This window comes from Malaya genurostris, chromosome 3, assembly GCF_030247185.1.
Source record: "Malaya genurostris strain Urasoe2022 chromosome 3, Malgen_1.1, whole genome shotgun sequence".
In the NCBI taxonomy this organism is placed as follows: domain Eukaryota; kingdom Metazoa; phylum Arthropoda; class Insecta; order Diptera; family Culicidae; genus Malaya; species Malaya genurostris.
The window spans coordinates 97874818-97902070 of NC_080572.1; the positions used below are offsets into that span (position 1 = coordinate 97874818).

Here is a 27253-nt window from a genome sequence, read left to right on the forward strand (position 1 = left end):
AAGATCGAGCATTCCAATTTAAAATATTCAAATAATTATTTAACATCACTGTTAAATTTTAAATTCATTATAATATTATTTGCAAATTTCCATCCGATTTGAAATGCTTCAAAGAGTGATGAAGTCGAATTCATTTGGATGATCATTTGAAAAAGTTGATCTTGTAGGTAGATCATTTTATTTTCAGTTATATCGCCTAAATCGACTTCATTTAAAGAAGCGAATGGCATTGAAGGAATATTTGTAGGTAGACTGCCATTAGAAGAAGATGATTTGGCCGGTCTACCTATTAATAAATTGTTTTCGTTAGAAGAAGAACTGCAAGGCGGTCCTGTGTTTTGATTATTTACATTAGAAGAAATAGGTGATAGATTTCTACCTAATATACCAGCATAACTGACATTAAAAGAAGATGATGACGAGGTCGATCTACCTGTCAATAAATTGTTTTCATTAGAAGACGAATTGGCAGGCGTACCTGTTTTTTGTTTCGAAGAAATCAGTGCCTTAGAAGAATTAGGCGTGGCATTTGTAACGGTTTTTTGATTTTCAGGTATGTTATGTAAATTTAAGGTCGTTGATTTGACTTGTTGTCGAAGCGAACGAGCGTTTAAAATTTTTTCCCTGACAGGACATTTCAAATAATTGGATTTATGATTTCCATTGCAATTTGAACATGAAAATTTATCAGTGGTTTCATTCATTGGGCAATCGTCTTTCGAATGCGATTTACCACAATTCAAACACCGTATATCCATATGACAATTTTTGGTTCCATGGCCGAAGCCTTGGCAACGACGACATTGCGTTAAGTTTGCAATACGATTATGCCGTTTATAATGTTCCCAATGAATTTTAATGTGGGAAATGAAACGTACTTTTTCTAAAGTTTTCAAATTGTTTACATCATTTCGATTGAAGTGTATTAGGTAAAGTTCATGGGAAATTCCACAGCGTGGTTTAGAAGTACCATTCGCTCTTTTTTTCATAAGTATTACTTGGGAAGGGGCAAAACCAAGCAATTCTTTTAGTTCATTTTTAATTTCATCATGAATAAAATTTATGAAGTTTCTCGGACAAATATCGAATAAGACGTTCGTAATCTTCCAATCCATCCACCAAGACTCGACATTCTCCTCTTCGTCCGATTTGAAATGAGACTTTTACTTCCGGACTATCTTTTACTATGTGACTATCCAGATCCAAAGATCATGCAGTGCAGTGCATTAAAACGAGTGCTCTGAATACTGGAGTATGAACTCGAGCGAAATTCATTAATGACTGTATATAACAAGTAATACTACTAAGTAATGTTTAAGAATGCATTGGATTCTCTTCGTTGAACTGGTTGTGGAGGTGCTTAAAGAAGTGTGAAAATCCGATGGATAGGTGCTGAGTTAAAAACAATCATTCTACCATTGCTAGTAGTGCCACGTTTGATCCATAACACATAACGGTAAACTTGAACCAGTAAAAACAGTATACATACAAAATTTAAATAAGTTAAAATCCTTCCATCCAAATTGCTTTTCGGTATGTTTTGTTGAATTATAACGACGTTTTTGTTTATTACGTCGCACTGAAGTGATGTAAAACCATCATTCACAGTTCAATTCTCTCATTTTAAAAAAAAACCGCTCAGCAGAACAGATGTCATAAAACCATATTTAATAAATAATTATTCTTGACAGTACTGTTGAATTTCGTAGAAGCTCATTTCACAGCATTCTGTCAATAGCATGCCTATAAGACATACAAACCCTGTTGTTCGTACATGACAATTTACAGACAACAGCTCATCGTAACGTACAATTTTCATTTCCAAATCATAGGCCTGCAACGTGCCGCTATGGAAACTTGCAACACATTCCTGCAACCGCAAATCTGAGCCAGAGACGAATTATGTTTGTTGATACTACGAAATTTGATGCACTTTCACTTGATATACATAAAGTCCGTATCCGTATCATATTCAAGTCTAGACTGAAGTATTTTTTTATGCAGTATGTGTAATTCATCAAATCAAATAACGGTTAATCGTCAATTTCATTATTCAGTTTCAGTTGTTCACATCGTCAGTTGTTTATGGTACTTTTTCAAAACGACGGAGAGTTCCCTGACGAAGAAAGTTCTCCCGACACCAACACCATATTCGACTTGTTACACCGTATTCTAACTTTTGCTCGATTTTATGAAAGATCTATGAATCAATTTCCTAAAAACATGGACTCAAATTGAAGTCTATACGATCCCATCGAACGCTTTTAAATTTTATCCATATTTGGTTCCAGTAATTTGAAAGATTGGATTCCAAAAGCGTGTTTTCATTCGTAATGAGAGAAACGAAAAAAAATTCTTCGAAGTAAGTAAGCAACAAACTGAACAGTAATTTTTTTCTACATTGTATACAGCATCGTCAATCTGGTAGATGATGCTATGAGAACTCGCTGCCTTTCAATGCGTAAAGAATTTTTCTTCATTTTTTCGTTCAGAGTATGAGTATTTCACGAGCCTTACCAACATAGACACAGTTTTGCAATCATAGGCGCTGTGTGGAATTTATCAAAAAGTTTTGCAATCATAGGCGCTGTGTGGAATTTATCAAAAGAGAATCGCCAGTTGACAATTATCGCAGACAAATCGAACCGACTTGATGATTCTCATACTAGGTTACAATATTTCAAAACCCTTGTGTGGAGCATTTATAGATTTTCTCATAGACACAACTTATACAAAGGTTATATGCACATAGTTAGAATAAGCGGCAATAGAAAAATGATTCTATCGCAATTATCCACTGCCCGTTTAGAATCGGATCACAAAACGAGAACGAGCGATCGTTTCTTGTTTCAGAGCGAATTCCCACAGCAACGTGCTAACCTGTGATGCTCAGACGGGTCATCGAGAGAAATTCGCTCCCGTATTGTTATCCATTCTATGTTAAATAAACCATGCCGGTTTTTTGTTATTGAGATGACATCCGTTTTTTTTATGGCACTGATTGAATAATAATAATAATTGAACTGATTTATTGGTGATTATTTTTATCAACAATTCTCGTGCAGTCTGTTACATAGGAGCGTGGTCACGATTACTCGCGATCGGTAAAGTGAAATGGTGTGGTTTTTTTTTAAACACAGAGGGTAGTAGTGTCCTTCATGCAATGCGAGAATAAATCAGCTGACTTTTGTTTACAATTCGATTTCAGAATTTTTACAAAATGAGTTGTACACTTCGCGCTTCTAAGCAGTTTTTTTGTGCTCGCACCCGGAAGGTTCCAAAATGGATTGGCCATCTCAGTCGCCGCCCGATGCCAATCCAATTGAGAACGTTTGGGCTCAAATGAAGATACAGCTTGGGAAGAACCGACCACACAATTTTAAGCAGCTTGTTCGTCCAATTCACAAAATTTCAGGTCGGTTTTAGAAGAATACGCGCATATTCTCGCTCAAAGTATGCCTCGAAGGTGTCAAGCCATTATTAACGCTGTATCTACACATATTAACGAACAGAGACATTTATAATCAAGATACTGCCAAAGCTCGAAATAAAGTTCTTTTGAGAGAAATCTAAATATGCGCTGTATTCCTGCAGATTTCCATATTTAGCTTTCGTTGGACGAAATACGGAAATTCCGGCATCCCATATTGCGTTTGCATTTCAAAAGTTTGGATGTGAAGCTCAAAAGTTTGATTAATTTTGATATTTGTTTCTCGGTTGTTAAAATGGTATCGAAGCAGGAGTAACAATGTGTCAAAATTTTGTTTGTTCATCGAGAAAATCCAAACTTCTCGCACGCAAAGCAGTCGAAATTTATTAATGTGGCATAACTTACTGTAATGAAAGTATTCGTTGAAAGCCGGTCGATTGCCAGGAATACTGAATTGGGTGGGGTTGAAATCGAACGACGGGCGTCGCAAAATTGTCGAAAAGAGTGGCCATCTGTTTCAGCGGAACCCCTACTTTTCCATTCAAGGTCTCGCAAGCAAGCGTCGAAAGATCTCGTCTACAACCATGCATCGAATTGAAAAACTAGCAGGACTATAGCTTTAGATCAAATTCAGCAGTTGCTGGAATTCATACGGGTGGTCTATAATATATCACGGAGAACCCTTCGATCATAAAATTGCGATATCGCAGTTTTTGATTTTTGCGATAGTTGATTTAACTAATTTCTTTTTGATTCAACCAATATGGTTTTTGATTTGCATATATTCAAGTAGTTGAAAAATATGTTGTATTGAATGCTGTCAAATGCCGGAAACAGTTGAAAGCAAAACAATAATCGCAATGCAAAATCAACAACTTTTTTAGTTGAAATCTGTTCGCGTCGCTTCAAAATGTCAATGAAAAGAACATCAATGGTTAAAGCGTTTGGTGAAATTGTGTTCATTCGATTTGAGAAATTTATGATTCCATAACAAGTGCTTATCTAACAGCGGTGTTGTGATAAAGTTAACCTTGTTTAAGATGAAAATGATTTGGTGTCAAATTAGAAAATGTTAATGAATGATCTCGTATCCTTTCGGGTATGCGCAAAAATTCAAAAAAAGTTGATTTACTTCCAGCAGACTGTTTTACTTCCAGTTGTTTAATACCGATGATGATGTTCATGCATTAGCAATAAAACGCTTTTTGACATGAATTTAATTTATAAAAGTAACAGGAGCGAAGGGTTTCAAACACACAGAACGCGCTGCGATTGAATGGCACGTTTGAATTGCCGTCGCAAAATTTTAATTCCCAGCGGTTGATGCACCCAAGCTTATATAAATTGACTAAAATTATCAGTGCATAACTTTAGTTCAACCGTTTGAAGACATCATCTTTCAATACTCATTTTGCACTACTCTGGATTTTATAATGATAAATAAAAAAATGTTGGACATGTTAAAGTGGTATGTTTTCAAATTTTTAAAAAATGTGGACGACCACAATATTCGATTTTATCTAAAAAATAAATAACAGTCGACCATGCGTCCCCATCAAATTCTGAGAGAAGGAAACGCATGGTGCTTTATTCTAGCAGTTTCTAGTAGTAGTCAACCATGCGTTCCCATCAAGTTTTGTTAGAAGGAAACGCATGGTGCTTTGTTCTAGTAGTTTATGCAATTCAAGCGCAGGGCTTAGAAATCAAAGTACCGAAAAGAAGGAAATGAGTTTAAACCTTTGCATAATACATACACGATCATACTTCGGGTACAACCTAGAAAGCTACAAAGCAAGAGCTTACTGGTATGTGGTTCATATATGAACGCTAGTAATATATGAACGTCGCGAGTATCACACATATGAAACTCGGTTACGGCAGTCAAGAACTAGAGCGGGTGTCAGTTTTCAACGTGTTGCTGACGGATGTAATGAAAGAATTATGAAAGAAAGAAGGAAGATTTCATTAAAGTGTCATCGAGGGATGTCTATAGTTTTCTGGAAAAATGTGTGATAAAGATAAAGTTGGAATTTTGTGTTTGAAAACGTCGATCGAATATCTTTATGATGGTTTTCATGGTTTGTAGACTGAGAGCGCTATATTTTATATTTATTCTAAAATTTGAAACAACAACAGATATAAAAAAATAGTGGTGCGTTATTTTTCGTTTTTGAGTTATAACATTTTGCATAATTTCAAGTCATGCATTTATCGACCATGTCCATTAAATAACTTGATTCGCTAAATCGATTTCTTTAATTATTGGGTATATTGTGTACTTCGTACTTTCCAGAAAAGAATACATAACAATGTCCTATGTACCAATCAACTCAGTAAGTGATTATTCCCTCTTAGAGGAACGCCATCAGGTTTTTACTGGTTTAACATGGACAATTATCATTGAAATTCGTGATATGCTGGTGTCAATGGGAAAGATTTGGTCGTATTTTTGTTCAAATTACAGGAAGTTCTAATGAGGTAATCATCATCATCAATTCTTGGATTGAAACGAGAGCAAAAAGTATAAAAGGAATAAAAGGTTTTGAAAAGGATGTTCTGCCAAGCAGTTTTGGATTTAAAGCTTTATCACGAGGAGACCTAATTAAGACACACAGAGCATAAAAAAGCTATTCGGGCCCGTAATAGGTTGTATCTTATTTTTCAAAGCTTAAAAGTGCTATTTTGAGTACACTCCAAATTCGACTGGATATTTGGGAATACAGCGCCGTTGCTGTGAATGCGCTATTGGCAATAGAACTGCTGGTTGCTGTTCACACGTGGCTGCCATTATTTACTACTTATCTTATGCTCGGTTTTTATCATGAATAGTAAGACCGGCGGAAATATTGTCAGAAATGCTTAAATCAGAACAGCTACCAACGACTATCAATAAAAGAAATGACGATGATAAGTCTATAGAATAAAAGAAAATAATCAGAGAGAAAATGTGTGCCTTCAAATAGAAATGTATTTTTATAACACTTTTTATCCCATTTCCTATTTAAATGATTCAATAATTCTAAGTAATCGATTCTAACCTTCATCATTTCGATACTATTTGCTCTCGTTTCAATCCAAGGATTGATGATGATGATCGTTAGAACTTCCTGCAATTTGAACAAAAATACGACCAAATCTTTCCCATTGACACTAGCATATCACGAATTTCAATGATATTTGACCATGTTAAACCAGTAAAAAACTGGAGACGTTCCTCTGAGAGGGAATAATCACTTACTAAGTTGATTGGTACATAACACATCGTTATGTATTCTCAGATATTTTCTGGAAAGTACGGAGTACACAATATTCCCAAAAATTAAAGAAATCGATTCAGCGCATCAAGTTTTTTAACGGACATGGTCGATAAATGCATGACTTGAAATTATGCAAAATGTTATAACTCAAAAACGAAAAATAACGCATCACTTTTTTCTATGTCTGTTGTTGTATCAAATTTTAGAATAAATATAAAAATATATAGCGCTCTCAGTCTACAATCCATGAAAACCATCATAAAGATATTCGATTGACGTTTTCAAACCCAAAATTCCAACTTTATCTTTATCACACATTTTTCCAGAAAACTATAGACATCCTTCGATAACGTATCTTTATGATAACTTTTGACACTGTAATGAAATTTTCATTCTTTCTTTCGTTATTCTTTCATTACATCCATCAGCAACACATAAAAAACTGACACCCGCTCTAGTTCTTGACTGCCATAACCGAATTTCATATGTGTGATACTCGCGACGTTCATATATTACTAGCATTCATATATGAACCATATAGGTTGTACTTTGATTTCTAAGCCCTGCGCTTGAATTGCATAAACTACTAGAACAAAGCACCATGCGTTTCCTTCTAACAGAACTTGATGGGAACACATGGTTGACTACTACTAGAAACTGCTAGAACAAAGCACCATGCGTTTCCTTCTCTCAGAATTTGACGGGGACGCATGGTCGACTGTTATTTACTATTTAGAAAAAGTCATATATTGTGGTCGTCCACATTTTTTAAAAGTATGAAAATATATCACTTTAACATGTCCAAAAATTCTTTATTTATTACTAAAAAATCCAGAGTGATGCAAAAATGGGAAGGGGGAAAAATATGTTTCAAAACTTTCAAGTATTTTTTAATGGAAGGAAGATATATTTTGAAAAAAATTGTAAACCTTCCCCATAATGCCTTAAATATACCTGATTTTTTTCAAATTTTTCGGAGGAGCAGTTTCTTCAAAAATCAAATAAAACAAAAATCCTCCGTCAATATGGCAGTTAAAGGGTTGAAACTTTGAGAAAATTGTTTCCAGTCTACGACCTTTCGAATGTGGTATAGCAATATGAATTTTCTTTGGGGCAGATTTCATGCTTATCCTGCTATAGCCTTCGACAGCTTTATCAGTCGAACTCTAATGTCGTTTTCGCTTGAGAAAACTGAAACTGACCCAGGGTAGTGGAGCAACTCCGTTCAGAAGTGTGCGTTCAAAGAACAGTTTCCCGCCGCGTCGAAAACGTGTATCGTGCGGTAATTTGTGGACACCGAATACACTCGTTCCGACATCTACAACATGCTGGCATTATTAGAGAACAATCAGAGTATCGAATGCCCGGTTCCGGAAGGCCGACGACCCTGAGCAACAAGAACTCTCCAGGGAAGCTGGAGAGGAAGACCGAGAGGAAACATCGCTGCGTGCGGTTGGTCGGGAGGTCGGTGCAACCGGCCAAACAGCGGAAAATTACCTGGCGAACATAAACATACATGTCAGGAAGCGGAAGTTGCGTTCACTGGTTTCGGAGCTGCAGACAATGACGCAGCGGCAGCGGCTGAATATTATGGTCAACTCGATTTTCCCGGTAAATCCTGGATTTCCCGGACGAGACCTAGATGGCAAAAACTAACATGGGACTTCGTGTTTTAATTCCCCCACGAAACAAGTTAAGTCCGAGTTCATTTCACGCACCAAGGTCCCCAAGAAGGTGTTGCTGTGACTGACAATCAGCGAGAAAGAGATGTCAAAGCCGCTCTCCTTTCGCTCCGAACTGACCATGAACGGCGAAATTTATAGTACGTAATGTCTGCCGGAAGTTGCGTCGTTCGTCAAGAAATACCCTAAGAGTGAAGACGCGGTGTTGAAGGAGATGGAGCAGCTGAATATCGATGTGGCACACAAGTCGGCGAAACCGCCCAACGTCCCCTATCTGCGTCCCCTCGAGGATTTTGGACCAACACGAAGCGTAAGATCTACTCCAACAATTTTGTGTCGTAAACTAAGGAGGAATTGATAAGACATGCCTACACGCATATTTTCGTCCGCCATTGCGAATGGTCTGGTTAGCTGCCGGAAGACCTTTCGAATCTTAGATTTTTTTTGCAAGTAAGGTAAAATAATTACCTTCCATGGGAAATTTATCTAAAGCAATTATTTGTATAGCTTTGTTTATAACCATCCGAAAAAGTCCATTTTATTATGCAAACGTTACTAACGTTGTGATAAATCCAAACCGTGCGTAAGCAAATCAAGTTGGCTCGATCACATGGTACAGGATGATCAAACCCACATCAAGACTTTTAAAGAGTTTCTTGAACAGGAATATTGAACGATTGGAACTGGAAGAGATTTTCAAATACCTTCAGCTAAAGAAGCTAAAGAAATATTGCATGTGGCGAGCCATCTTTTTCAATGGCTTGATGAGCGACATACAAATTACCACCGGAATCATCAACCATTCTGTTTTGGCTGAAATGGTCATCTCGGCATTATGGGATGGTATTCCACAAACAACGTCCAGCTCAATGAAATTAACCCTCTTCCCAAAATGCCAGAGAAAGATATTAGGACAAGTGCAAACTCAAGAAGAAGCGACAGGCTGTTGTCAGCGAGTTGTAGTTCAAGTCGAACTTACAAGATGCCGATCTTCTGGTGAGAGATTTCACAAACGATGCAGTACAAAATTTGACGTAAAGAGTCAAATGAAAGGGCCGGATAATCACATTTGCTAAGAAGATAGCATGAGTGAATATTTTTTTCTATACTCTGTATGAATTGATTTTGAAATACAGCCTTGATTCGAAATTTGTTCGACAAACTTTTCATCATAACACGGTTTTTAAATGATCACTTTTGCTGTAATCATTTTTCAGAAAGATTTTTTTTAATGGGACAGCCCACTATTTGTCCACCAGTTGATAGCATTCCGTAACATTTCCGTAACCGAAAAAATTAGCAATAACTCATTTCAACATTTCAATGTTGAACCAAGTTTGACGAAATTGGTTCATCGTGATAATTGAAAGGATTGAAAATAGTTTGTTTTGTTGCTAATAGTACTGTTGTTGTACCGTTGAATTCCACTATGTTATATCACGTCATTACACTCTCACAAAGTCACTATTTTCACAGTCACTATTTTTCCGAAAGTGTATAAAACGTTATAATACAGATACGTATTTAAACTTATAAAACCGATACACTGAAGAAGGATGCAAATAGCACTCCGAAATACGTATCTGTATTATAACGTTTTATACACTTTCGGAAAAATAGTGACTGTGAAAATAGTGACTTTGTGAGAGTGTAATGACGTGATATAACATAGTGGAATTCAACGGTACAACAACAGTACTATTAGTGACAACATTCTACTAACAGCTCAAACAAAAATTTAGTTGTTTTGTTGGTTACGTCACATACTGGGTGATATCTCCGGAGCTACCCACCATAATCTTTTTACACTTTAAAGGCCTCAGCCTATGATTGTCTTAATCGGTTGAGCCATATACTCTGGTGAATACGACACCTATGCGATTATTTCACTGAAACGAACTTTTTGAATGTCAGTTCGCTTTTACATCTCATCCAAGTCAGTCGATAAAACAAAACCGCTTACGTTCGGGACGGAAAAAACAAGTACAGTATTGTGTGGTGAACAATAGAACGACCTCGAAATGAGTGAACCAAACGAACAAAAGCTACCGCCGACACGAAAGAATACAATTGTTGTTGACTTCAGGCAGTGCAAAATTCGACCTTCGATACGAGAACTTGAAGGTTTGCTTAAAGAGCAAATGCATCTTTACATTAATCGTGTGCATTTACTTCAATGCAATAAGACAAATAATGTTGTTTACATCCAGTTTTATAAAGAGTTGGATGCAATTCAATTCGCAAAAGACAATAACAATGTGCACTACGTGGAGTACGATAACATTAAGTACAACATTCCAGTATATATGGAAGATAGTGCTATAGAAGTGCATGTGCATGATCTTCCCTCAAGCGTCACCGATTCATATATTCGCAAAATTATGTCCCAATACGGAGAGATTCTTTCTATCGAAAAAGAAAGGTGGAAGAATTTTTTCCCCGGTATTCTTAATGGCGTACGTTTGTTACGCATGCGCTTGAAAAGCATATACATTCTTATATGACTTTCGGTCAAGATACAAGAATTCCGTGCAAATCACTTGTTACCTATGACAATCAGATGGCCACATGTCAATATTGCCAAAAAGCTGTTCACTACGGTAAGCCATGTGATAAACTGGACAAGGAGACAACTACACCAAAGGACAACGGTGCTTCCTTCACACCAACCCCAGTACACCTGTGACAGCCACCAACAACAATGAAGCATCCCCTTCAACGAATCCATCATCATCCCCTATAGAACAAAGTACACCAGTTGCAGTTAACAACTTACCTTCCAACCAACCAGTAACTGCAAACAATGTACAACAAGGCGCATCTACAGCAACTAGCAACGAAAAGAAGACGGAAATCGACATCAAAGCCATCGATGCGGCAATGGTTGACGAGACGAACCACGAACGAAGTGCCTCTCAATCCTCGCAGAAGGGAAATGGAAGCTCCTCCCCCCCTAGAAAAAGGGTGACAACGAGATCGAACTAAATAAAAATTATTTAAAAAATCGGCTCAATCGGCCATGTAAAGCTTGTACGCAAATAGGCCTGAATAAAACTATCTTTGAAATGAAAAAATTATTTGAATGTGTTCTGTTACCATACTGTTATTTTCAAACTAGCTCAAGTTTATCGAAATATGCAAAGATACTTCGAGGAAGTAGTAAGTTTAGTTCGGCTACGTCATTTATTCGATTAAAGCTCCGTAACCGAAGATGTTCGCCAAAATACATTGCAAGTAGATCTGTAACCGAACTGTAGCTGAAGGTGAGCCCAAGTTTGCCGTCACTTATACCATTATGAATTCGAAATACCATTATGAATTCACTTATACCATTATGAATTCGAAATTGGAAGTGTTCACCTTTTATTTATTAAATTACCTTGTAGTAGTTTTCAAGTCAGTCCAATATATTCGAAAACGATTCAGGCATCTACGAGAAGATTGAGTGGATGAAAAAAAGTTTGGTTTTTCGGTCTTCTGGAAGATTCGGTACCAGGTGTACCGGAGAGAAGTGAGAACTACTTTTTTGCCCAAACGATCTGGTTTTTAAGTCGATGTTGATGGTTGTTCTGTATTAACTTAATCCATGATTTTTTTCCGTTCAGGATTTTTCATCGCCAGTAACAACTCGATGCAAAACGGATTTTCCTTCGTGTATTTGAAGCTAAATTTCACATGTGTTTTTACGATTTCCATTCTGACTTTCATTCAATTAATTTGGCACCCGTTTTACACACATTTGGACTTTTCCCATAACTCTTAAAAGATCAGCATTTTTTTTTGTGTAATGTTTAACATTGCTGCCATTAGCTTTTGACTAGAAGTATTAATTTCATCTATTATTGCTTGCAATTCAGTGTCTTCAACCTTCTTCATTTCTAACATCAAAATCATTAATTCTGAACCGTTTGAACCATGTTTTGCATGTTGTATCTGAAAGAGGGGGGGGGCTGGTCTTGCAAGTCAGTTTTGTATGTTCGACCTGGAAGGATTCTTAGTGTCAGTAGGATCGTAGTTCTAGCCATACAATGATTGTGTACGCTATGAATCGGCTGCGAAGTCTGAAAAAACAGAAAGGCCAAATTCCGCAAAATCAGTGGCGTACCGAGGAAACCACCCGGGACAAAATAAGAGATTTAGAGATTTTCCGGTTCCAGCGTTGGTTTAATGAGCAAAAAAAATCCGTCTCTGGAAAGATGACTTAGTCGAGCAAAAAAAAAAAATCCCAATGAGTAGTTTGCCGCTTCCCTAAAAACGTTGAGACACTCCCCCCCCCCTCCTCCGTCCTAGATACGCCACTGCGCAAAATGAATGTAATGCTAGGAATTTGCTTTGCTATCTGATAGAAAATGTTCACCATATGCCTCAACAAGCATTCAATGCGACTCTGAGAATAATGACATTTTTAAAACGATAAAAAAATATTATGTTGGTTGCTCAATGACTGATGATGATGATGATGTATATTCAATATGTTTGTCAGATGTCATAGCAATCAAATAAAACAAATAAGGCTCGTTATTCATCGTATATTATCGACACATTTGTATCTCAACACTCACTTCATACCGTTATATTCTGAATCGCCAATTTTCGTCATAAGCCTTCCAAACTTGATCGAGCTTAAGATTATTGAAATTGGTTGTGCCATCTCCGAGAACATTGAGCGGAAAGTGAAAAATCCGCAGGTTTGTTGGTTACGTCCTTTATACCATTATATCTACAGAACCGGAAATCATAGCCATTTTCTCTTCAAACTCGATAATTGCCCCAATAGAAGCTTTCAAGCGAGTCTTGAACAGTTTAAATAGGTTTAGAAATATCGAGAAAATTTAACGTATAGAAAAAGCGTAGAAAGGCGCCCATACATACATACATACATACATTCATACGTACATGCAGCATTTTCCGATCTACTCGAATTAAATATAGCACTAAGGACCTCTATATCCTTTCTAAGGAGAAAGAGAAAAAGATCTTTTTAGGCCAAATTTTCATTTTAATTTTAGACTTGTTTGCACCCGGCAGCACTAAGGCTAGACAACACTTTTGACCAGTAGCCTATCGGAAATTCATCCTGACATAGAGATTCTGCTTCACCGTCCTGCTTGGAAGTGTGGAGACTCGATAAGAATGTTAAACTACATGGAGGCGGATTATTCCAATGGCTTGCTTCGTACGTCGGTCCTGACTTTGGAACTAAAAATTTTATGCTAAAATTTAAAACTGCTCAATTAAAACAAAAAGTTCAATTAAAACTGCTAACGCACTGATGTGACGAAACGGAAATCAAGATGTATAACTTTGTTGTGACAGTATTTGCCATCGAATAAATTGATTCATGATTTCAACCAAAACAGCAGTCATCATTTGTTTGTGCTTTGAATTAAACAAAACCGAGACTTACCGAGTAAAAATGTAATGGAATTTTTACGCTCTATTGAAACGAGAAAACGGAAATTTGCATTATACATTAATTCACATATTATTAAGTTGGTTTCCAATGAATTTTCTATGTAGCGTAAACTTAAAAATAGATAAAAAGCCTTTTTATCCATAACTGTCAATGAGCAGTATGAAATGCTTGAGATTAAACTTTCGTTGCATAAGAGCAAGAACACGTTGACACGATCTTGAATATATAAAAACCATTAGGTATTTTATTTCGTGAAAGATTCTCCTCGATTTTCGATGGAATAACAATCATGAATTGAATACCGTTAACTATCTGTCATTCACATTTTCCAGCCCGCTTACTTCCTGACTCATATTGAACTCTTGATGGATTGATAGGTGTCTTCGAGCATAACAAACATTCAAACAAGAAACTTTTCCTGTCTGTCCTCATTGTTATCAGTGTGGTTGTGCTTGGTGTATAACGTGACTGTCTCCAGTTAGGGAGGAACATAGCAACTCAAACACAAACAGATGGCCTCACCAGTGAAAGTTTCCACACGATCGACTGATTTTCTCTTACAGGATTGGAGTAAGGTAATAACAATTGAACTTAGTCATACAACCGGTGCTTTGTGCTCTTCAGGTTTGCATATCTCGAGAGAGTCTTATTATGAACTACATTGTATTGTACTTTTCATCTATCATCAAGACTGCAGCGGCACGTTTTATAGAGGCAGAAATCCGGACAAAACCTCAAAAACCATTATTTGTTATTCAACATTTTCACATTTTACGAAGCTTTCTCGCCTAAAAATTACATTCACTAGGTTCATTTCAAGTGCCTATATCTTTTTAAGCTTTTCACCGATCACTTTAAAGATGAGTGAAGCTAACATATGTAATAATCTTTCAGTCCTTTGGTAATATTATTTTATAAAAATATGGTTTTTATTGTTAGTTGCATGAAAAAACATTAGGAATTTTGTGTCCAAGTAAATTTAGAAATGATGTGAATAGGTTTTTATTGAATGCAGTAAATATTTTTTTAGCTTGTGTTTCCTGCACTGCACAGTGGTTCAAAAGCCCAATTTCTCAATTGACTCATTAAAAACGAGGTTTTCGATGTACCTTATCTTCAACGGAGTTGCTCAGAATGATAGGCACCATCTTTTTGAAAATGTTATTTATGTGATTATTCTCCCTAAAAGTGAGATAAAAAAATATTTCAGCTCAGGGCCATTTTAAACAAATTTGCAGAAGGTACTATTCCCTTACATCAGTGTAATTCTTGATATAATGTATTTTCTAAAAAGGGTGTACAAAAACCAGTTTTTGTAAGAAAACAGATATATTTTCAATTTATTTGAGTTTTTCGTGTTTGACAAAGTTTTTCATCGTTAAAAACTACACAACTTCCTCAAACATATTATGCCGCTATCATTTCAGTTTAATGAAATAGAGAAATTTTTCATGATTGTTTTTTACATAATTCCAATTTGTCTATCATCAAAAGGCGCAGAAAGGTGCAGATGGAACCACTTACATATAAAACTACTTCAAAAGAACTCTAAAAACGTGGCGGTAATTATTCGTTTGCGATCGTCTGCAAGCGAGATATGTTCTTTTCAAATATCCTTGTTCTTGACATTTGCAATGGTTCATTGTATGTCAGATATAATTTCAGTATAATTAAGTTCTTTTGAAGTAGTTTTATATGTAAGTGGTCTCATTTGCACCTTTCTGCGACCTTTTGATGATAGACAAGTTTGAATTATGTAAAAAAATCATGAAAAATGGCTCTATTTCATTAAACTGAAATGATAGCGGCATGATATGTTTGAGAAAGTTGTGTAGTTTTCAATGATGAAAAACTTTGTAGACCATGAAAAACTCAAATAAATTGAATATATATGTTTTCTTACAAAAGCTGACACCCTTTTCAGAAAAAAACATTATATCATGAATTACACTCAAATTACGGGAATAGTACTTTCTGCAAATTTCTGCACAACTTTGTCGAAGTAACTTAGCCCTGGCCCAGAGCTAAACGAATTTCTCACTTTTAGGGGGATTAATCACATAAATAAAATTTTCCAAAAGATGGTGCCTATCATTTTGAGCAACTTTGTTGAAACCACGTTTTCAATGAGTAATCAATTAAGAGCGTGGAATTGGGCTTTTGAACCACTGTGTACTGCTTCGAGAAGGAGAAATATGATTTGAGGAAAAACATAATTTTTATGGAGACGCATGGTGATTGTACGAAATGTTTCTAACAGATAAATTCAATGAATTCTAAGAAAATTAAATAATGGATGTAAAGAAATGGTTTTTAAGAGATAGAAGCAGAAACTATTCACAACATGAGCAGCGAACGGTGACGGAACAGAAACCGTCAAAATAAGCAAATCGTAAAGCCATTCTTTGTTTTCGTTTGATACCCGCCTTTTGGTGACAACTTCAGACTCACAGATTTGGTTGTCAAATGGTGAGTCCTCACAAGTTCCTATGTCATGCCTCCTCATGTGTCTATGTTGACATTTGGTCAATAGAACGACGTCGACTGGGTGCTATCGCCTTCTGCGTTAGTAGCAGAATGAGAGGATGCAAAATGACTTATAAGTTAAAGGCCATCCTAAAGTGCAATGTTTATCATAGTATATTGCAACATATAATACTGTTGTTTATTACATTATTTTTTATATATTGAATTATTTATATTACATTATATTATATTAGTGTGTTAGGTGGGTCAAAATATTTGAAGTGGCCAAAATACCTCTGTTACCCTGTTTCATATATTATCGTCTTATATTACTTTATGTTATGTTATATCATGTTGCATGGTATTATACTGCATTGCATTATATCATATTGTATTGTATTATATTCTATTACATTATATTTTAATATATTGTATGTTGTATTATATTTTATCATATTTCATTATGTCATATTATATTGCCTTTCTCATATAGAAAGGTTATGCAATCACTTGAAAAACCGACTAGTAAAATTGGCCCGGAGGGCCAAGTGTCATATACCATTCGACTCAGTTCATCGAGCTGAGCAATGTCTGTGTGTGAGGCTGTGTGTATGTGTCAAAGAATCTCACAAGGTTTTCTCGGAGATGGCTGAACTGATTTTGACAAATTTAGATTTAAATGAAAGGTCTTATGGTCTCATACGGAACTCCTGAATTTCATCCGGATCCGACTTCCGGTTCCGGAGTTATAGGGTAGTGTGTTCAATTTTGTACACTGTCACTTAAACCGACGAAACAAAACACGTAAAAAAATTTCTAAACTGGTCTCACAACTACACAAATCGATAGCCATTATCAGTAGGGAACTAAACAAACCGGTTCCGGCTATCCTGGTTCCCGGTCTCCGGTTCCGGAAGCACCGGAAATAGTGCTCATATATTCCAACATGGATTGCACTCACTTTTCACAGCGATGGTTTGACCGATTTCCACAAACTTAGATTCAAATGAAAGGCTTCACGGTCTCTTACGGCATTCCTGAATTTCAGCCGGATCCGAGTTTCGGCTCCGGAGTTATAGCGTAAAGTGTGTTCGATATTGTACACCGTCACTTAAACCGGTGAAACAAAAACCGTAAAAAATGTTGTAAACTGGACTCATAACCGTTATTCCCAATCTTAGTGTCAAATGAAAAAAAAATAAAACAAAAATTTAAATCGTCGTTCAGAATAAAAACTAGTAGAGTGTGTACGCCATGTTAATTGGTGGTCGTACGAACCGACTTCGATTATACCGGTTCTCGGGTTCCGGTGCTGGAAGTACATATAATAGTGAACCCACTTCGTTTTCTAATGGATGGCATAACCGATCAGAAAACTGTTTCATTCTCTTTGTTGTACTAGTTAATGCACAAACAATCCCTTGATTTCTTTCAAAAATCGAAGAGAAATATTTTGAATAGAATACCACAGTATTGTATATGAGAAAGGCATCATTACACCACTAGGTGGATTAAAACAGGTTTGTATTATATTATATTATATTATATTATATTATATTATATTATATTATATTATATTATATTATATTATATTATATTATATTATATTATATTATATTATATTATATTATATTATATTATATTATATTATATTATATTATATTATATTATATTATATTATATTATATTATACTATATTATATTTTAATATATTACATTATATTATATTATAGGGCAGTTCGCTCGTACATCTCATCCAAGTCAGTCGATATAACAAAACCGCTTACGTTCGGGACAGAAGTAACCAAGTACAGTATTGTGTAGTGAACAATAGACCTCGAAATGAGTGAACCAAACGAAAAAAACCTACCGCCGACACGAAAGAATACAATTGTTGTTGACTTCAGGCAGTGCAAAATTCGACCTTCGATATGAGAACTTGAAGGTTTGCTTGAGGAGCAAATGCATCTTGACATTAAACGTGTGCATTTACTTCAATGCAATAACAAATAATGTTGTTTACATCCAGTTTTATAAAGAGTTGGATGCAATTCAATTCGCAAAAGACAATAACAATGTGCACTATGTGGAGCACGAGAACATTAAGTACAACATTCCAGTATATATGGAAGATAGTGCTATAGAAGTGCGTGCGCATGATCTTCCCTCAAGCGTCACCGATTCATATATTCGCAAAACTATGTCCCAATACGAAGAGATTCTCTCTATGGAAAAAGAAAAATGTAAGAATTTTTTCCCCGGTATTCTAAATGGCGTACGTTTATTATGCATACACTTGAAGAAGCCTATACCTTCTTATGTGATTTTCGGTCAAGATACAAGAATTCCGTGCAAATCACTTGTTACCTATGACAATCAGATGGCCACATGTCAATATTGTCAAAAAGCTGCTCAGTACGGTAAGCCACGTGATAAACTGGACAAGGAGACAACTACACCAAAGGACAACGGTGCTTCCTTCACACCAACCCCAACCAATCCCAGTACACCTGTAACAGCCACCACCCTACTTTTATTCGGGAAAATTGATGTAACTCAATCAAATGAAAAGCTATAGAGGTGTTTTTTTCAGCAAAGTTATCAAAAATAAAATTTCCTACAACTTTATTGCACAACAAAGTCATTTTTGAGTTCAATTAAGAAAGTTAGATTTCAGATTTCAATCTAAATGAGGACCACTCTAGTAACATTTTTCATCAAAAGGAGCGCCATTTGATTACAAACAACTTTTGTGGAGACACCAACTACAAAAAACTAATATTTAATAGTGAAAATATTTTTGTCACGCTAATTTCCCGTTTCGGACCACTGTACAACAAGGCGCATCTACAGCAACTCTCAACGAGCCCAAGACTACGATCAACAAGGAAAACGAAAATAAAACGGAAATCACATAGAACACCGAGAATTAAGCAATGGATGATGAGATAAGCCGCGGACGAAGTGACCCCCGATCCTCGTTGGATGGAAAAAGGGTGACAACGAGATCCAATAGCAAAAGAAAAAAATTTAAGTAACAAAAATGTAAGCCAATCGGCACGTAAAGCTTTTATGCAAAAAGGCCGGAATAAAAATTTTATTATAATATTATATTATATTATATTATATTATATTATATTATATTATATTATATTATATTATATTATATTATATTATATTATATTATATTATATTATATTATATTATATTATATTATATTATATTATTGGCAATGGCAATAATCAGTGCATCAAGCTAATTTTCTTTGATTTGTACGATTTGTTTGAAGTCGCCATGGCTAACAGAACCAAAGAACCAAAGTTCTTACTTTTATGACAGATGTATTGAAACTGTCAATTTATCCACGTATTACATATCGCCGGAGATGCTAGTAAAAACAATAAGTTTAGCTAGCGAAAACAAAAAGATTGCGCCAATTTTCAAAAGTCTGTAAATTCTGACAAATGTCTGCAAAAAATCGAAGTTCCAAAAGTCTGTAAAAAGTCTTCAGACGAAGAAAAGGTTAACGTGTTAACTACGAGATTTGATAATTTACAGACAAATTTGCAGATTTGGCATCTCTTCATATCACTGACAATTTGGACGATTTGTCGAAAAAAATGAGCTGTCGGTAACCGAACACCTTGGGGTGCCGGTAACCGAAATCGGTAGACATTTTAAAAATGACGAAAAAAAACATTGGTTGCGAAAATTTTGATAGCATCCGGTATTAAATCACGAAATAGATCGATTTCACCTCATAAATATTCAATCCACTCACCTTTTCGATTGATACTTTTCAATTTATGATACTGTTCGGACGACAGTTGAAAACAATATTTTCGGAAATCTGCTATTCTGTATTTGCAGATCAAACTAAATAAAATTCACTTTATTATTCGAAATTTCTCATTCTTACTTCTACTACTTACAATTGTTTGTTTTCTCTGCTCGAATCTTTCCCTTCTCTTCCCGTTGTATTCGTTTTGGTATTGTTGAACTGCAATTTGGTAAATTGTTTTTGTAACAATTGTGCGTTTTCATTTTAATCTATTTTCATTGTTTTCAACTTACTTGTCTCCTAACCACACTATCTTTGTGTTTTTATCCAGGAAACTCTCCAAATTAAACCCGTCTGGCAATTATCTGTATCTGTTAACAATTATTTGTTTATTTTACTGTGTGTTTATTTGTTCAGTGTACTTACAGATCTATTCTAATCTGAACTCAATCCAGACCTTTCTACCTTTAAATATATAAGTTGAATTTTCCACGCTATCAACATTCACTCTCTAGCAACTTTCACGTACATATTTGTTTACAGTTTTATGTTCTATCTATTGACTTTTGTATCTATTTTCCCTCTCTCTTTCACTATCACATCATTTGACAGCTACTTCATCTCACCGATGACGACGCAACATTATGTTGGCCAGTGGTGCCAGAACATTCCCCGACCCGTAACCCTATCCGGATGTTACATCCAGCGTAGAGTTACCAATCTCCATCACGGCCAGCTTCACTGTTGCTCGCTTGTACCGCCCACTGTTGGTGCGTACCCACGCTTGTCGAATTCGGCCGTCTGATGACGGTATAATCTCCTCGATTACCCCGCGGACCCAACACTTTCTGTTGTTGCCTTCGACGATGTACACCAGGTCTCCGACTTTCAGCACTCTGGACTCATCGAACCACTTGGTCCTTTGACTTAACGACGGCACATACTCTTTAATCCATCGTTCCCACATCAGACTAGCCAACTGCTGGGAACGCTGAAAGGCGTCCCTAAGTGCTACGGCTGGGTGAGGTGGGGGAAGATGTACACATGGCTGATTTGGTGAAGATCCCCGCAAGAAATGGTTCGGGGTAAGAGCCTCTGCCTCGTTAGACTGCTCCGATACGTATGTAAGAGGACGCGAATTGATCATGTCCTCCGCTTCGACGATCGCTGTCTGCAGGATTTCATCCGTTAACTTTCTTCCGTCATCTAGTGCAGTGAGCGCTTCCTTTACAGAACGAACCAGACGCTCCCAAACGCCTCCCATGTGAGGAGCTAAAGGCGGATTGAAAGTCCATTTCGTTCTTGCATTTGTGAGTTCGTCCGCGCAGTCAGCTCCTATTGCTTGAACGGCTCTCGCAAGCTCTTTACTTGCCCCTTGGAAATTCGTTCCGTTGTCGGACAAAAACTCTCTCGGCCAACCTCGACGTCCAATGAATCGATGTATTGCCATTAAGCACGATTGTGTAGTTAGACCGCAGGCCACCTCCAAATGCACTGCACGAGTTACTAGGCAAGTAAACAGCGCAATCCAACGCTTTTCCGAGCGGCGTCCAACTGTCACGTCAAATGGTCCTAAATAATCTACGCCAGCATAACTAAACGGTCGTAGATTTGGTGTAAGTCTTTGCACCGGTAGTGGAGCCATCCGTGGGACTTCAGGACGACAACGATGAACCTTACACCATACGCAAGATGACGATACCTTTCGGACAATTGCGTCGATATGTGGAATATGAAACTGCTGCTTAAGCTCGTTCTTAACCGCCTGACGGTATCCGTGACCACTTTTTTCATGGTAATGCTGTACAATCAACCTCGTGATTCTATGGTCATGTGGCAAAATCACCGGAAAACGCAGATCAAACGATAGAAATTCAGCATTCTCGGCACGGCCCTCCATTCGAATTAACCCATTCTCGTCGATTAATGGTGTCAATCTGTACAACGGACTAGACTTCTCGATCTTTAACCACTCGTTCATTCGACGATCCTTATTCCTCGTCAACACTTTCAACTCATCGATGTAGCTCTCGGTCTGTGCCATTTTGAACAGAAACAATTCTGCTTTCTCGTATTCGCTTTGTTGCAGCGGAATACGAACTGTTGAGGTTTTACTAGGCTTCAGCACTTTCAACTGTCTGCATGTTGCTCGCAACGTGTGAATCGGTAGACCTTTAACCTTTTGCCGACAGTTTGAAGCGAATCGAAATACGCACGCCATCGCTCTCACGAGTACAGTCCATTTAGAGAAACGATTGGTATCCACAAGAACATCTGCCACTTTCACGTCGTGTAACAACAAGTGAGAGCGTAGTTCTTCAGTGGTGTTTCCCGGTGGTAAGCTTTTTTTTGGCCAATCTTCCACGTTGTTGTATAAAAACGGTTGTCCACGAACCCACGGACTATTTGGGTGTATCTCTGGATCTTTACCCCATTTTGTAATCTGATCTGCAATGTTAAGTCTCGTTGGAATACCGTACCAATCTGTCAGTTTCGTTAGACTAAGGATTTCTCCGATTCGAAAACCTACAAATTGCTTATAGCGGCGCTGATCAGAACGAATCCACGACAACACAACTTCTGCGTCGATCCAAAACACCACACGGCTTATCGAAAAATTGTGATTATCCTGCACTGTTTTTGATAGTCTGGCTCCAAGCACTGCTGCTTGAAGCTCTAGCCTCGGAATAGAAAGCTGTTTTAACGGAGCAACCTTCGCTCGGCTCATCACTAACGAGCATACCACTTTGCCTCTCACGATTGCGCGGAAATACGCCACGCATCCATATGCAGTCTCGCTAGCATCTGCAAAGATGTGAAGCTGTACGTCTTCGATCTCCTCTGATCTTGCGTTTCCGAAATAGCTTCGCGGTAGCCTAAATGATTCTACGTCTAACAAGATGTTCGCCCAGCGTAGCCACTTCTTGAACGATAAATCATCGATAGTTTCGTCCCATTCACATCCTGTTCGCCAAAGATCTTGAACCAGCATTTTTCCCAGAATAGTGACTGGAACGAGAAGTCCTACAGGATCGAATTGTGCCATCACAATGCTGAGTACGACTCTCTTAGTCGGGTGTTCTTCTCCGCGAAGAACCTGATTGTACTCCGATTTTGATATTGAAGCAAAATAGAAAACATCCTGAACCGGATCCCACGTGATCCCCAACACACGTTCGTGTTCGGTGCTCTTATTTCGGTTGAAATGCACGGCAGAATCAGCGATTTGTTCCCCCAACTCTTCAAGAAAGTTAGCTGAGTTCGACACCGAATTCCTAATATGAAATCCTCCGCACGATTGAATATACTTCACTTCGTTTGCACTTTGCACTGCTTCTTCGATCGTGTCTACGCTGTCGTAATAATCGTCCACATAATGACGTTTTACGATGGCTTCCACCGCCGCCGGATACTCGTGGACAAACCGCTCTGCGTTCAAGTTTTTTACGTATTGAGCTGAACACGGGGAACACGTGGAACCAAATGTAGCCACATCCATGACGTACACCTGCGGAGAGTCTTCTGCGTTTGAATGAAACAAAAACCGTTGTGCTTGCTTATCTTCCGATCTGATCAGTATCTGGTGATACATCTCTTGTATGTCACCTCCGAACGCGACCGGACGTTCCCGGAAATGACAAATTACTCGAGGCAGGGGAACCAACATATCTGGACCTTTGAGTAACTCCGAATTCAAGGAGACCCCATTTACTGACGCTGCAGCGTCCCAAACGAGGCGTATTTTGCCAGGCTTCCTTGGATTCACCACCACATTTAGCGGCAAATACCATACCGTATTCCTCGGAGTATCGGTTAGCTCTGCTTTGGTCGCTTTATGTGTGTATCCTTTGACCTGATAGTCTTCGATCTGCAGACACACATTACGCTTCAGTTCTGGACTTTTCTCTAGCTTTCGGTCGAGAGTTTTCATCCGTCGTACTGCCATCGAGTAGCTATCCGGAAATCGCCTTCCGTCTTCACGCCACAACAACCCCGTTTCAGAGCGGTCACCTACACGCTTCGTAGTAGATTCGAGTATTTCTCGAGCCCGTTTATCTTCCACAGGCTCAGGTATCGCAAAGGTTGTAACAGCTGTCTCATCTAGCACGTATTGTTCTCGTAACATATCGTGAAGATACTGATTGCTCATCGGTTCGACTGAATGTAGATTCAAGTACGTATGAGCACTCGGTGCACTGTTCTCCGTTCCATAGACTGTCCAGCCTATCTTTGACCGCACGGCAATCGGTTCATTCGGTTTACCGACACGTGACTCTAGCGGCGCGAAAAGATGGATGTTGTCTAACCCAAGGAAAATTCTCGGTTTACCCGACGGAAAATTCTTCACTGGTACACCAGTCAAATGTGAATATCTCTTCACCACTTCTGCAAATCGTACGTTCTGTCTCGGTAGCACTAATTCAGACACCGTTCGGGTATTAAACAACGAATACTTATCCTTCGATCCCTTTGCCGACATCATTAGTTCTACCTTCATCGAATCGTTTTCGTAGCGATTAATATTACCCGTCCACGTGACTATCAACGGCTCTACTGTGCCTCTAGCTTTCAATCGCTTAGCAACTACGTCGTCTACCAGAGTTGCGGATGACCCTTCATCCAGAAACGCCACTGTATCGAATTGACGCTCTCCAACATACAACGTCACTGGCATCATCCGAAAAATTACATTGTTCTCCGGATTTCCGATCGTGTTGGACTCAACCTTCTGCAGCCGTACTGATTCCTCCACTCTGTGCAACAGAGAGTGATGACTTCCCTGACAATTCCGCACCATGCATTGAATCTTCGATGTGCACCGACTGTTACCATGTTTATTCAAGCAAATGCTACATAACTGGTGTCGCTCGACTTCTCTTAACCGCTCTGCAACATTCATCCGCTTGAAATCTTCGCAAAATTTGATGAGGTGATCCGTTCGTTTACAAATCCAACACTGCTTACTGACTGTGTCATTCCGAACTTCAGTCCTTTTCTGATCCGAATCATGTAGATGCACGAACTCCTTCTTCCGAAGATTTCCTCTTCCAGAATGTCCGGCATCGCTCATTGACAAAGCAGAAAACTCTGTGACCTCTGACACGTCCGAGACTATGTCATTAATAAAATTTGTAAACATTCGCAGAGAACTATCCACCTTTCCTCGTTTGTACCGGACCCAATCCAGCTTGTAACTAGGTGGCAATTTGTCAACCAACTCTTGTACTAGCATTGGGTTATTTAAATGATCATTAAGCCGTGCTGCCTCAAGATGGTCACATAATTGCTTAACAGTGATGCCAAAATGCAAAAATGTCTCCAGTCGATCAGCTCTCGGAGCTGGAGCGCTTCTTACCTTCGACAGTAACGATTTCAACAACTTCTCTGGTCTTCCAAAAAGATTACGAAGATCACCGATCACATCTGGTACGGAATCTGGAAGAATTAGCCGACTTCTGACCGCCTCAAGCGCTTCACCCTGTAAGCAATCCTGCAAACGTTTCAGATTTTCCAGATTCGAAAATCCACAAGCAGCGGTGGTGAATTCGAAACTGCTAATGAACAATGGCCAAACTTCTGGCTCTCCCTTAAACTTCGGAAGATTTTGAGAAACTGCTTTTCTAGCGGCTAGCTGATCTCTCGTGATTCGACCAACTCTGCACCCCGACCCGTTTGTTCCTTCACTCAAGCGGACGCTACTACGGTTGTTTCTACTCCTGGGAACTTCCGACACATCACTACCGTCGCTAACTTCATGATTCCACTCAGAATCGCCTTCATCGTCGACAGGGCCCATTCCTGTTCGTTTTGGATCTTCGCCATCATTCATTCTGCGGTGAGCACCCCGATTATCTCCATGCAGCCATTGATTTACCATTTTCGTTGGTTTAATCATCGATGAATTGCGAACAGGACCACTTTGATCTTTCAGTGCTTTAACCTTCATAACACTGTTATCAAATTGCTTCCTAATCGCATCACGCTTCTGGAGAAATTCTCGCTCTGCCGTCATTTGCCTATCCAGCATTTCCTGCTCATGCTCTAACTGCTGCTCCTCCATTTTTCGCTGTGCTTGGTGCTCCAATTCGCGCATCTCCCGCTCTTGCTTCAAACGAAACTCGTTCCATGCCTGCTGTCTTTCAAGACGCGCTTTCCGTAAATCCATCTGCTTCGCGAATTCCATTTCCATCGCAAGCTGTTCCTCCTCCAACTGCTTCTCAGTCGGCTCTTGGACGGAACTACCTCCACGATCGGAACCTGCATCGCTATTAGAGACCGATTTCTTTCCACGCCTTTTCGGTGCAGTATCTGGAACGCTCAACGCTTTGCATCGTTGACACGACCAGTTGATGTTGACTATTTCCGAATCAACACCCGCGCAAGAAAAATGAGCCCACCGCTGACATTTTTCGCATTGAACCCAATCAACATCATCGGATTCCGCTTGCCTACAGTACAAGCACTTCTCGTTTTTGGAAAGAGAAGAAGACATTTTCCAAACAATCCGAAAACAATTTTTGATTTTGTTCGGACGACAGTTGAAAACAATATTTTCGGAAATCTGCTATTCTGTATTTGCAGATCAAACTAAATAAAATTCACTTTATTATTCGAAATTTCTCATTCTTACTTCTACTACTTACAATTGTTTGTTTTCTCTGCTCGAATCTTTCCCTTCTCTTCCCGTTGTATTCGTTTTGGTATTGTTGAACTGCAATTTGGTAAATTGTTTTTGTAACAATTGTGCGTTTTCATTTTAATCTATTTTCATTGTTTTCAACTTACTTGTCTCCTAACCACACTATCTTTGTGTTTTTATCCAGGAAACTCTCCAAATTAAACCCGTCTGGCAATTATCTGTATCTGTTAACAATTATTTGTTTATTTTACTGTGTGTTTATTTGTTCAGTGTACTTACAGATCTATTCTAATCTGAACTCAATCCAGACCTTTCTACCTTTAAATATATAAGTTGAATTTTCCACGCTATCAACATTCACTCTCTAGCAACTTTCACGTACATATTTGTTTACAGTTTTATGTTCTATCTATTGACGTTTGTATCTATTTTCCCTCTCTCTTTCACTATCACATCATTTGACAGCTACTTCATCTCACCGATGACGACGCAACATTATGTTGGCCAGTGGTGCCAGAACAGATACTATAAAAAAAGTTTGTAAAACCTTTTGTGTTGATTTTCAGGCAATTTAAATTTGT

At 38.0% G+C, this 27253-nt stretch overlaps 2 protein-coding genes across 4 annotated transcripts in view; both read right to left on the minus strand.

Moving 5' to 3' along the window:
* Positions 1-27253, minus strand: part of LOC131439237 (neuromodulin) — a 296952-nt gene that overhangs the window by 139220 nt on the left and 130479 nt on the right. The gene's annotated exons all lie outside the window — the stretch shown is intronic.
* Positions 19507-22134, minus strand: LOC131439230 (uncharacterized). Of its 3 annotated transcripts, XM_058609997.1 has the most exons (3): positions 20459-22134; positions 20326-20403; positions 19507-20251 (listed from the first exon to the last, which is right to left on the minus strand). In XM_058609997.1, the coding sequence occupies exon 1, from the start codon at positions 22074-22076 to the stop codon at positions 20718-20720; it is 1359 nt and encodes a 452-aa protein (XP_058465980.1). In that variant the 5' UTR covers positions 22077-22134; the 3' UTR covers positions 19507-20251; positions 20326-20403; positions 20459-20717. The 3 variants fall into 3 exon arrangements, with proteins under 3 accessions (XP_058465980.1, XP_058465979.1, XP_058465978.1); XM_058609996.1 differs by having other exon boundaries at positions 19507-20403; XM_058609995.1 differs by having other exon boundaries at positions 20326-22134.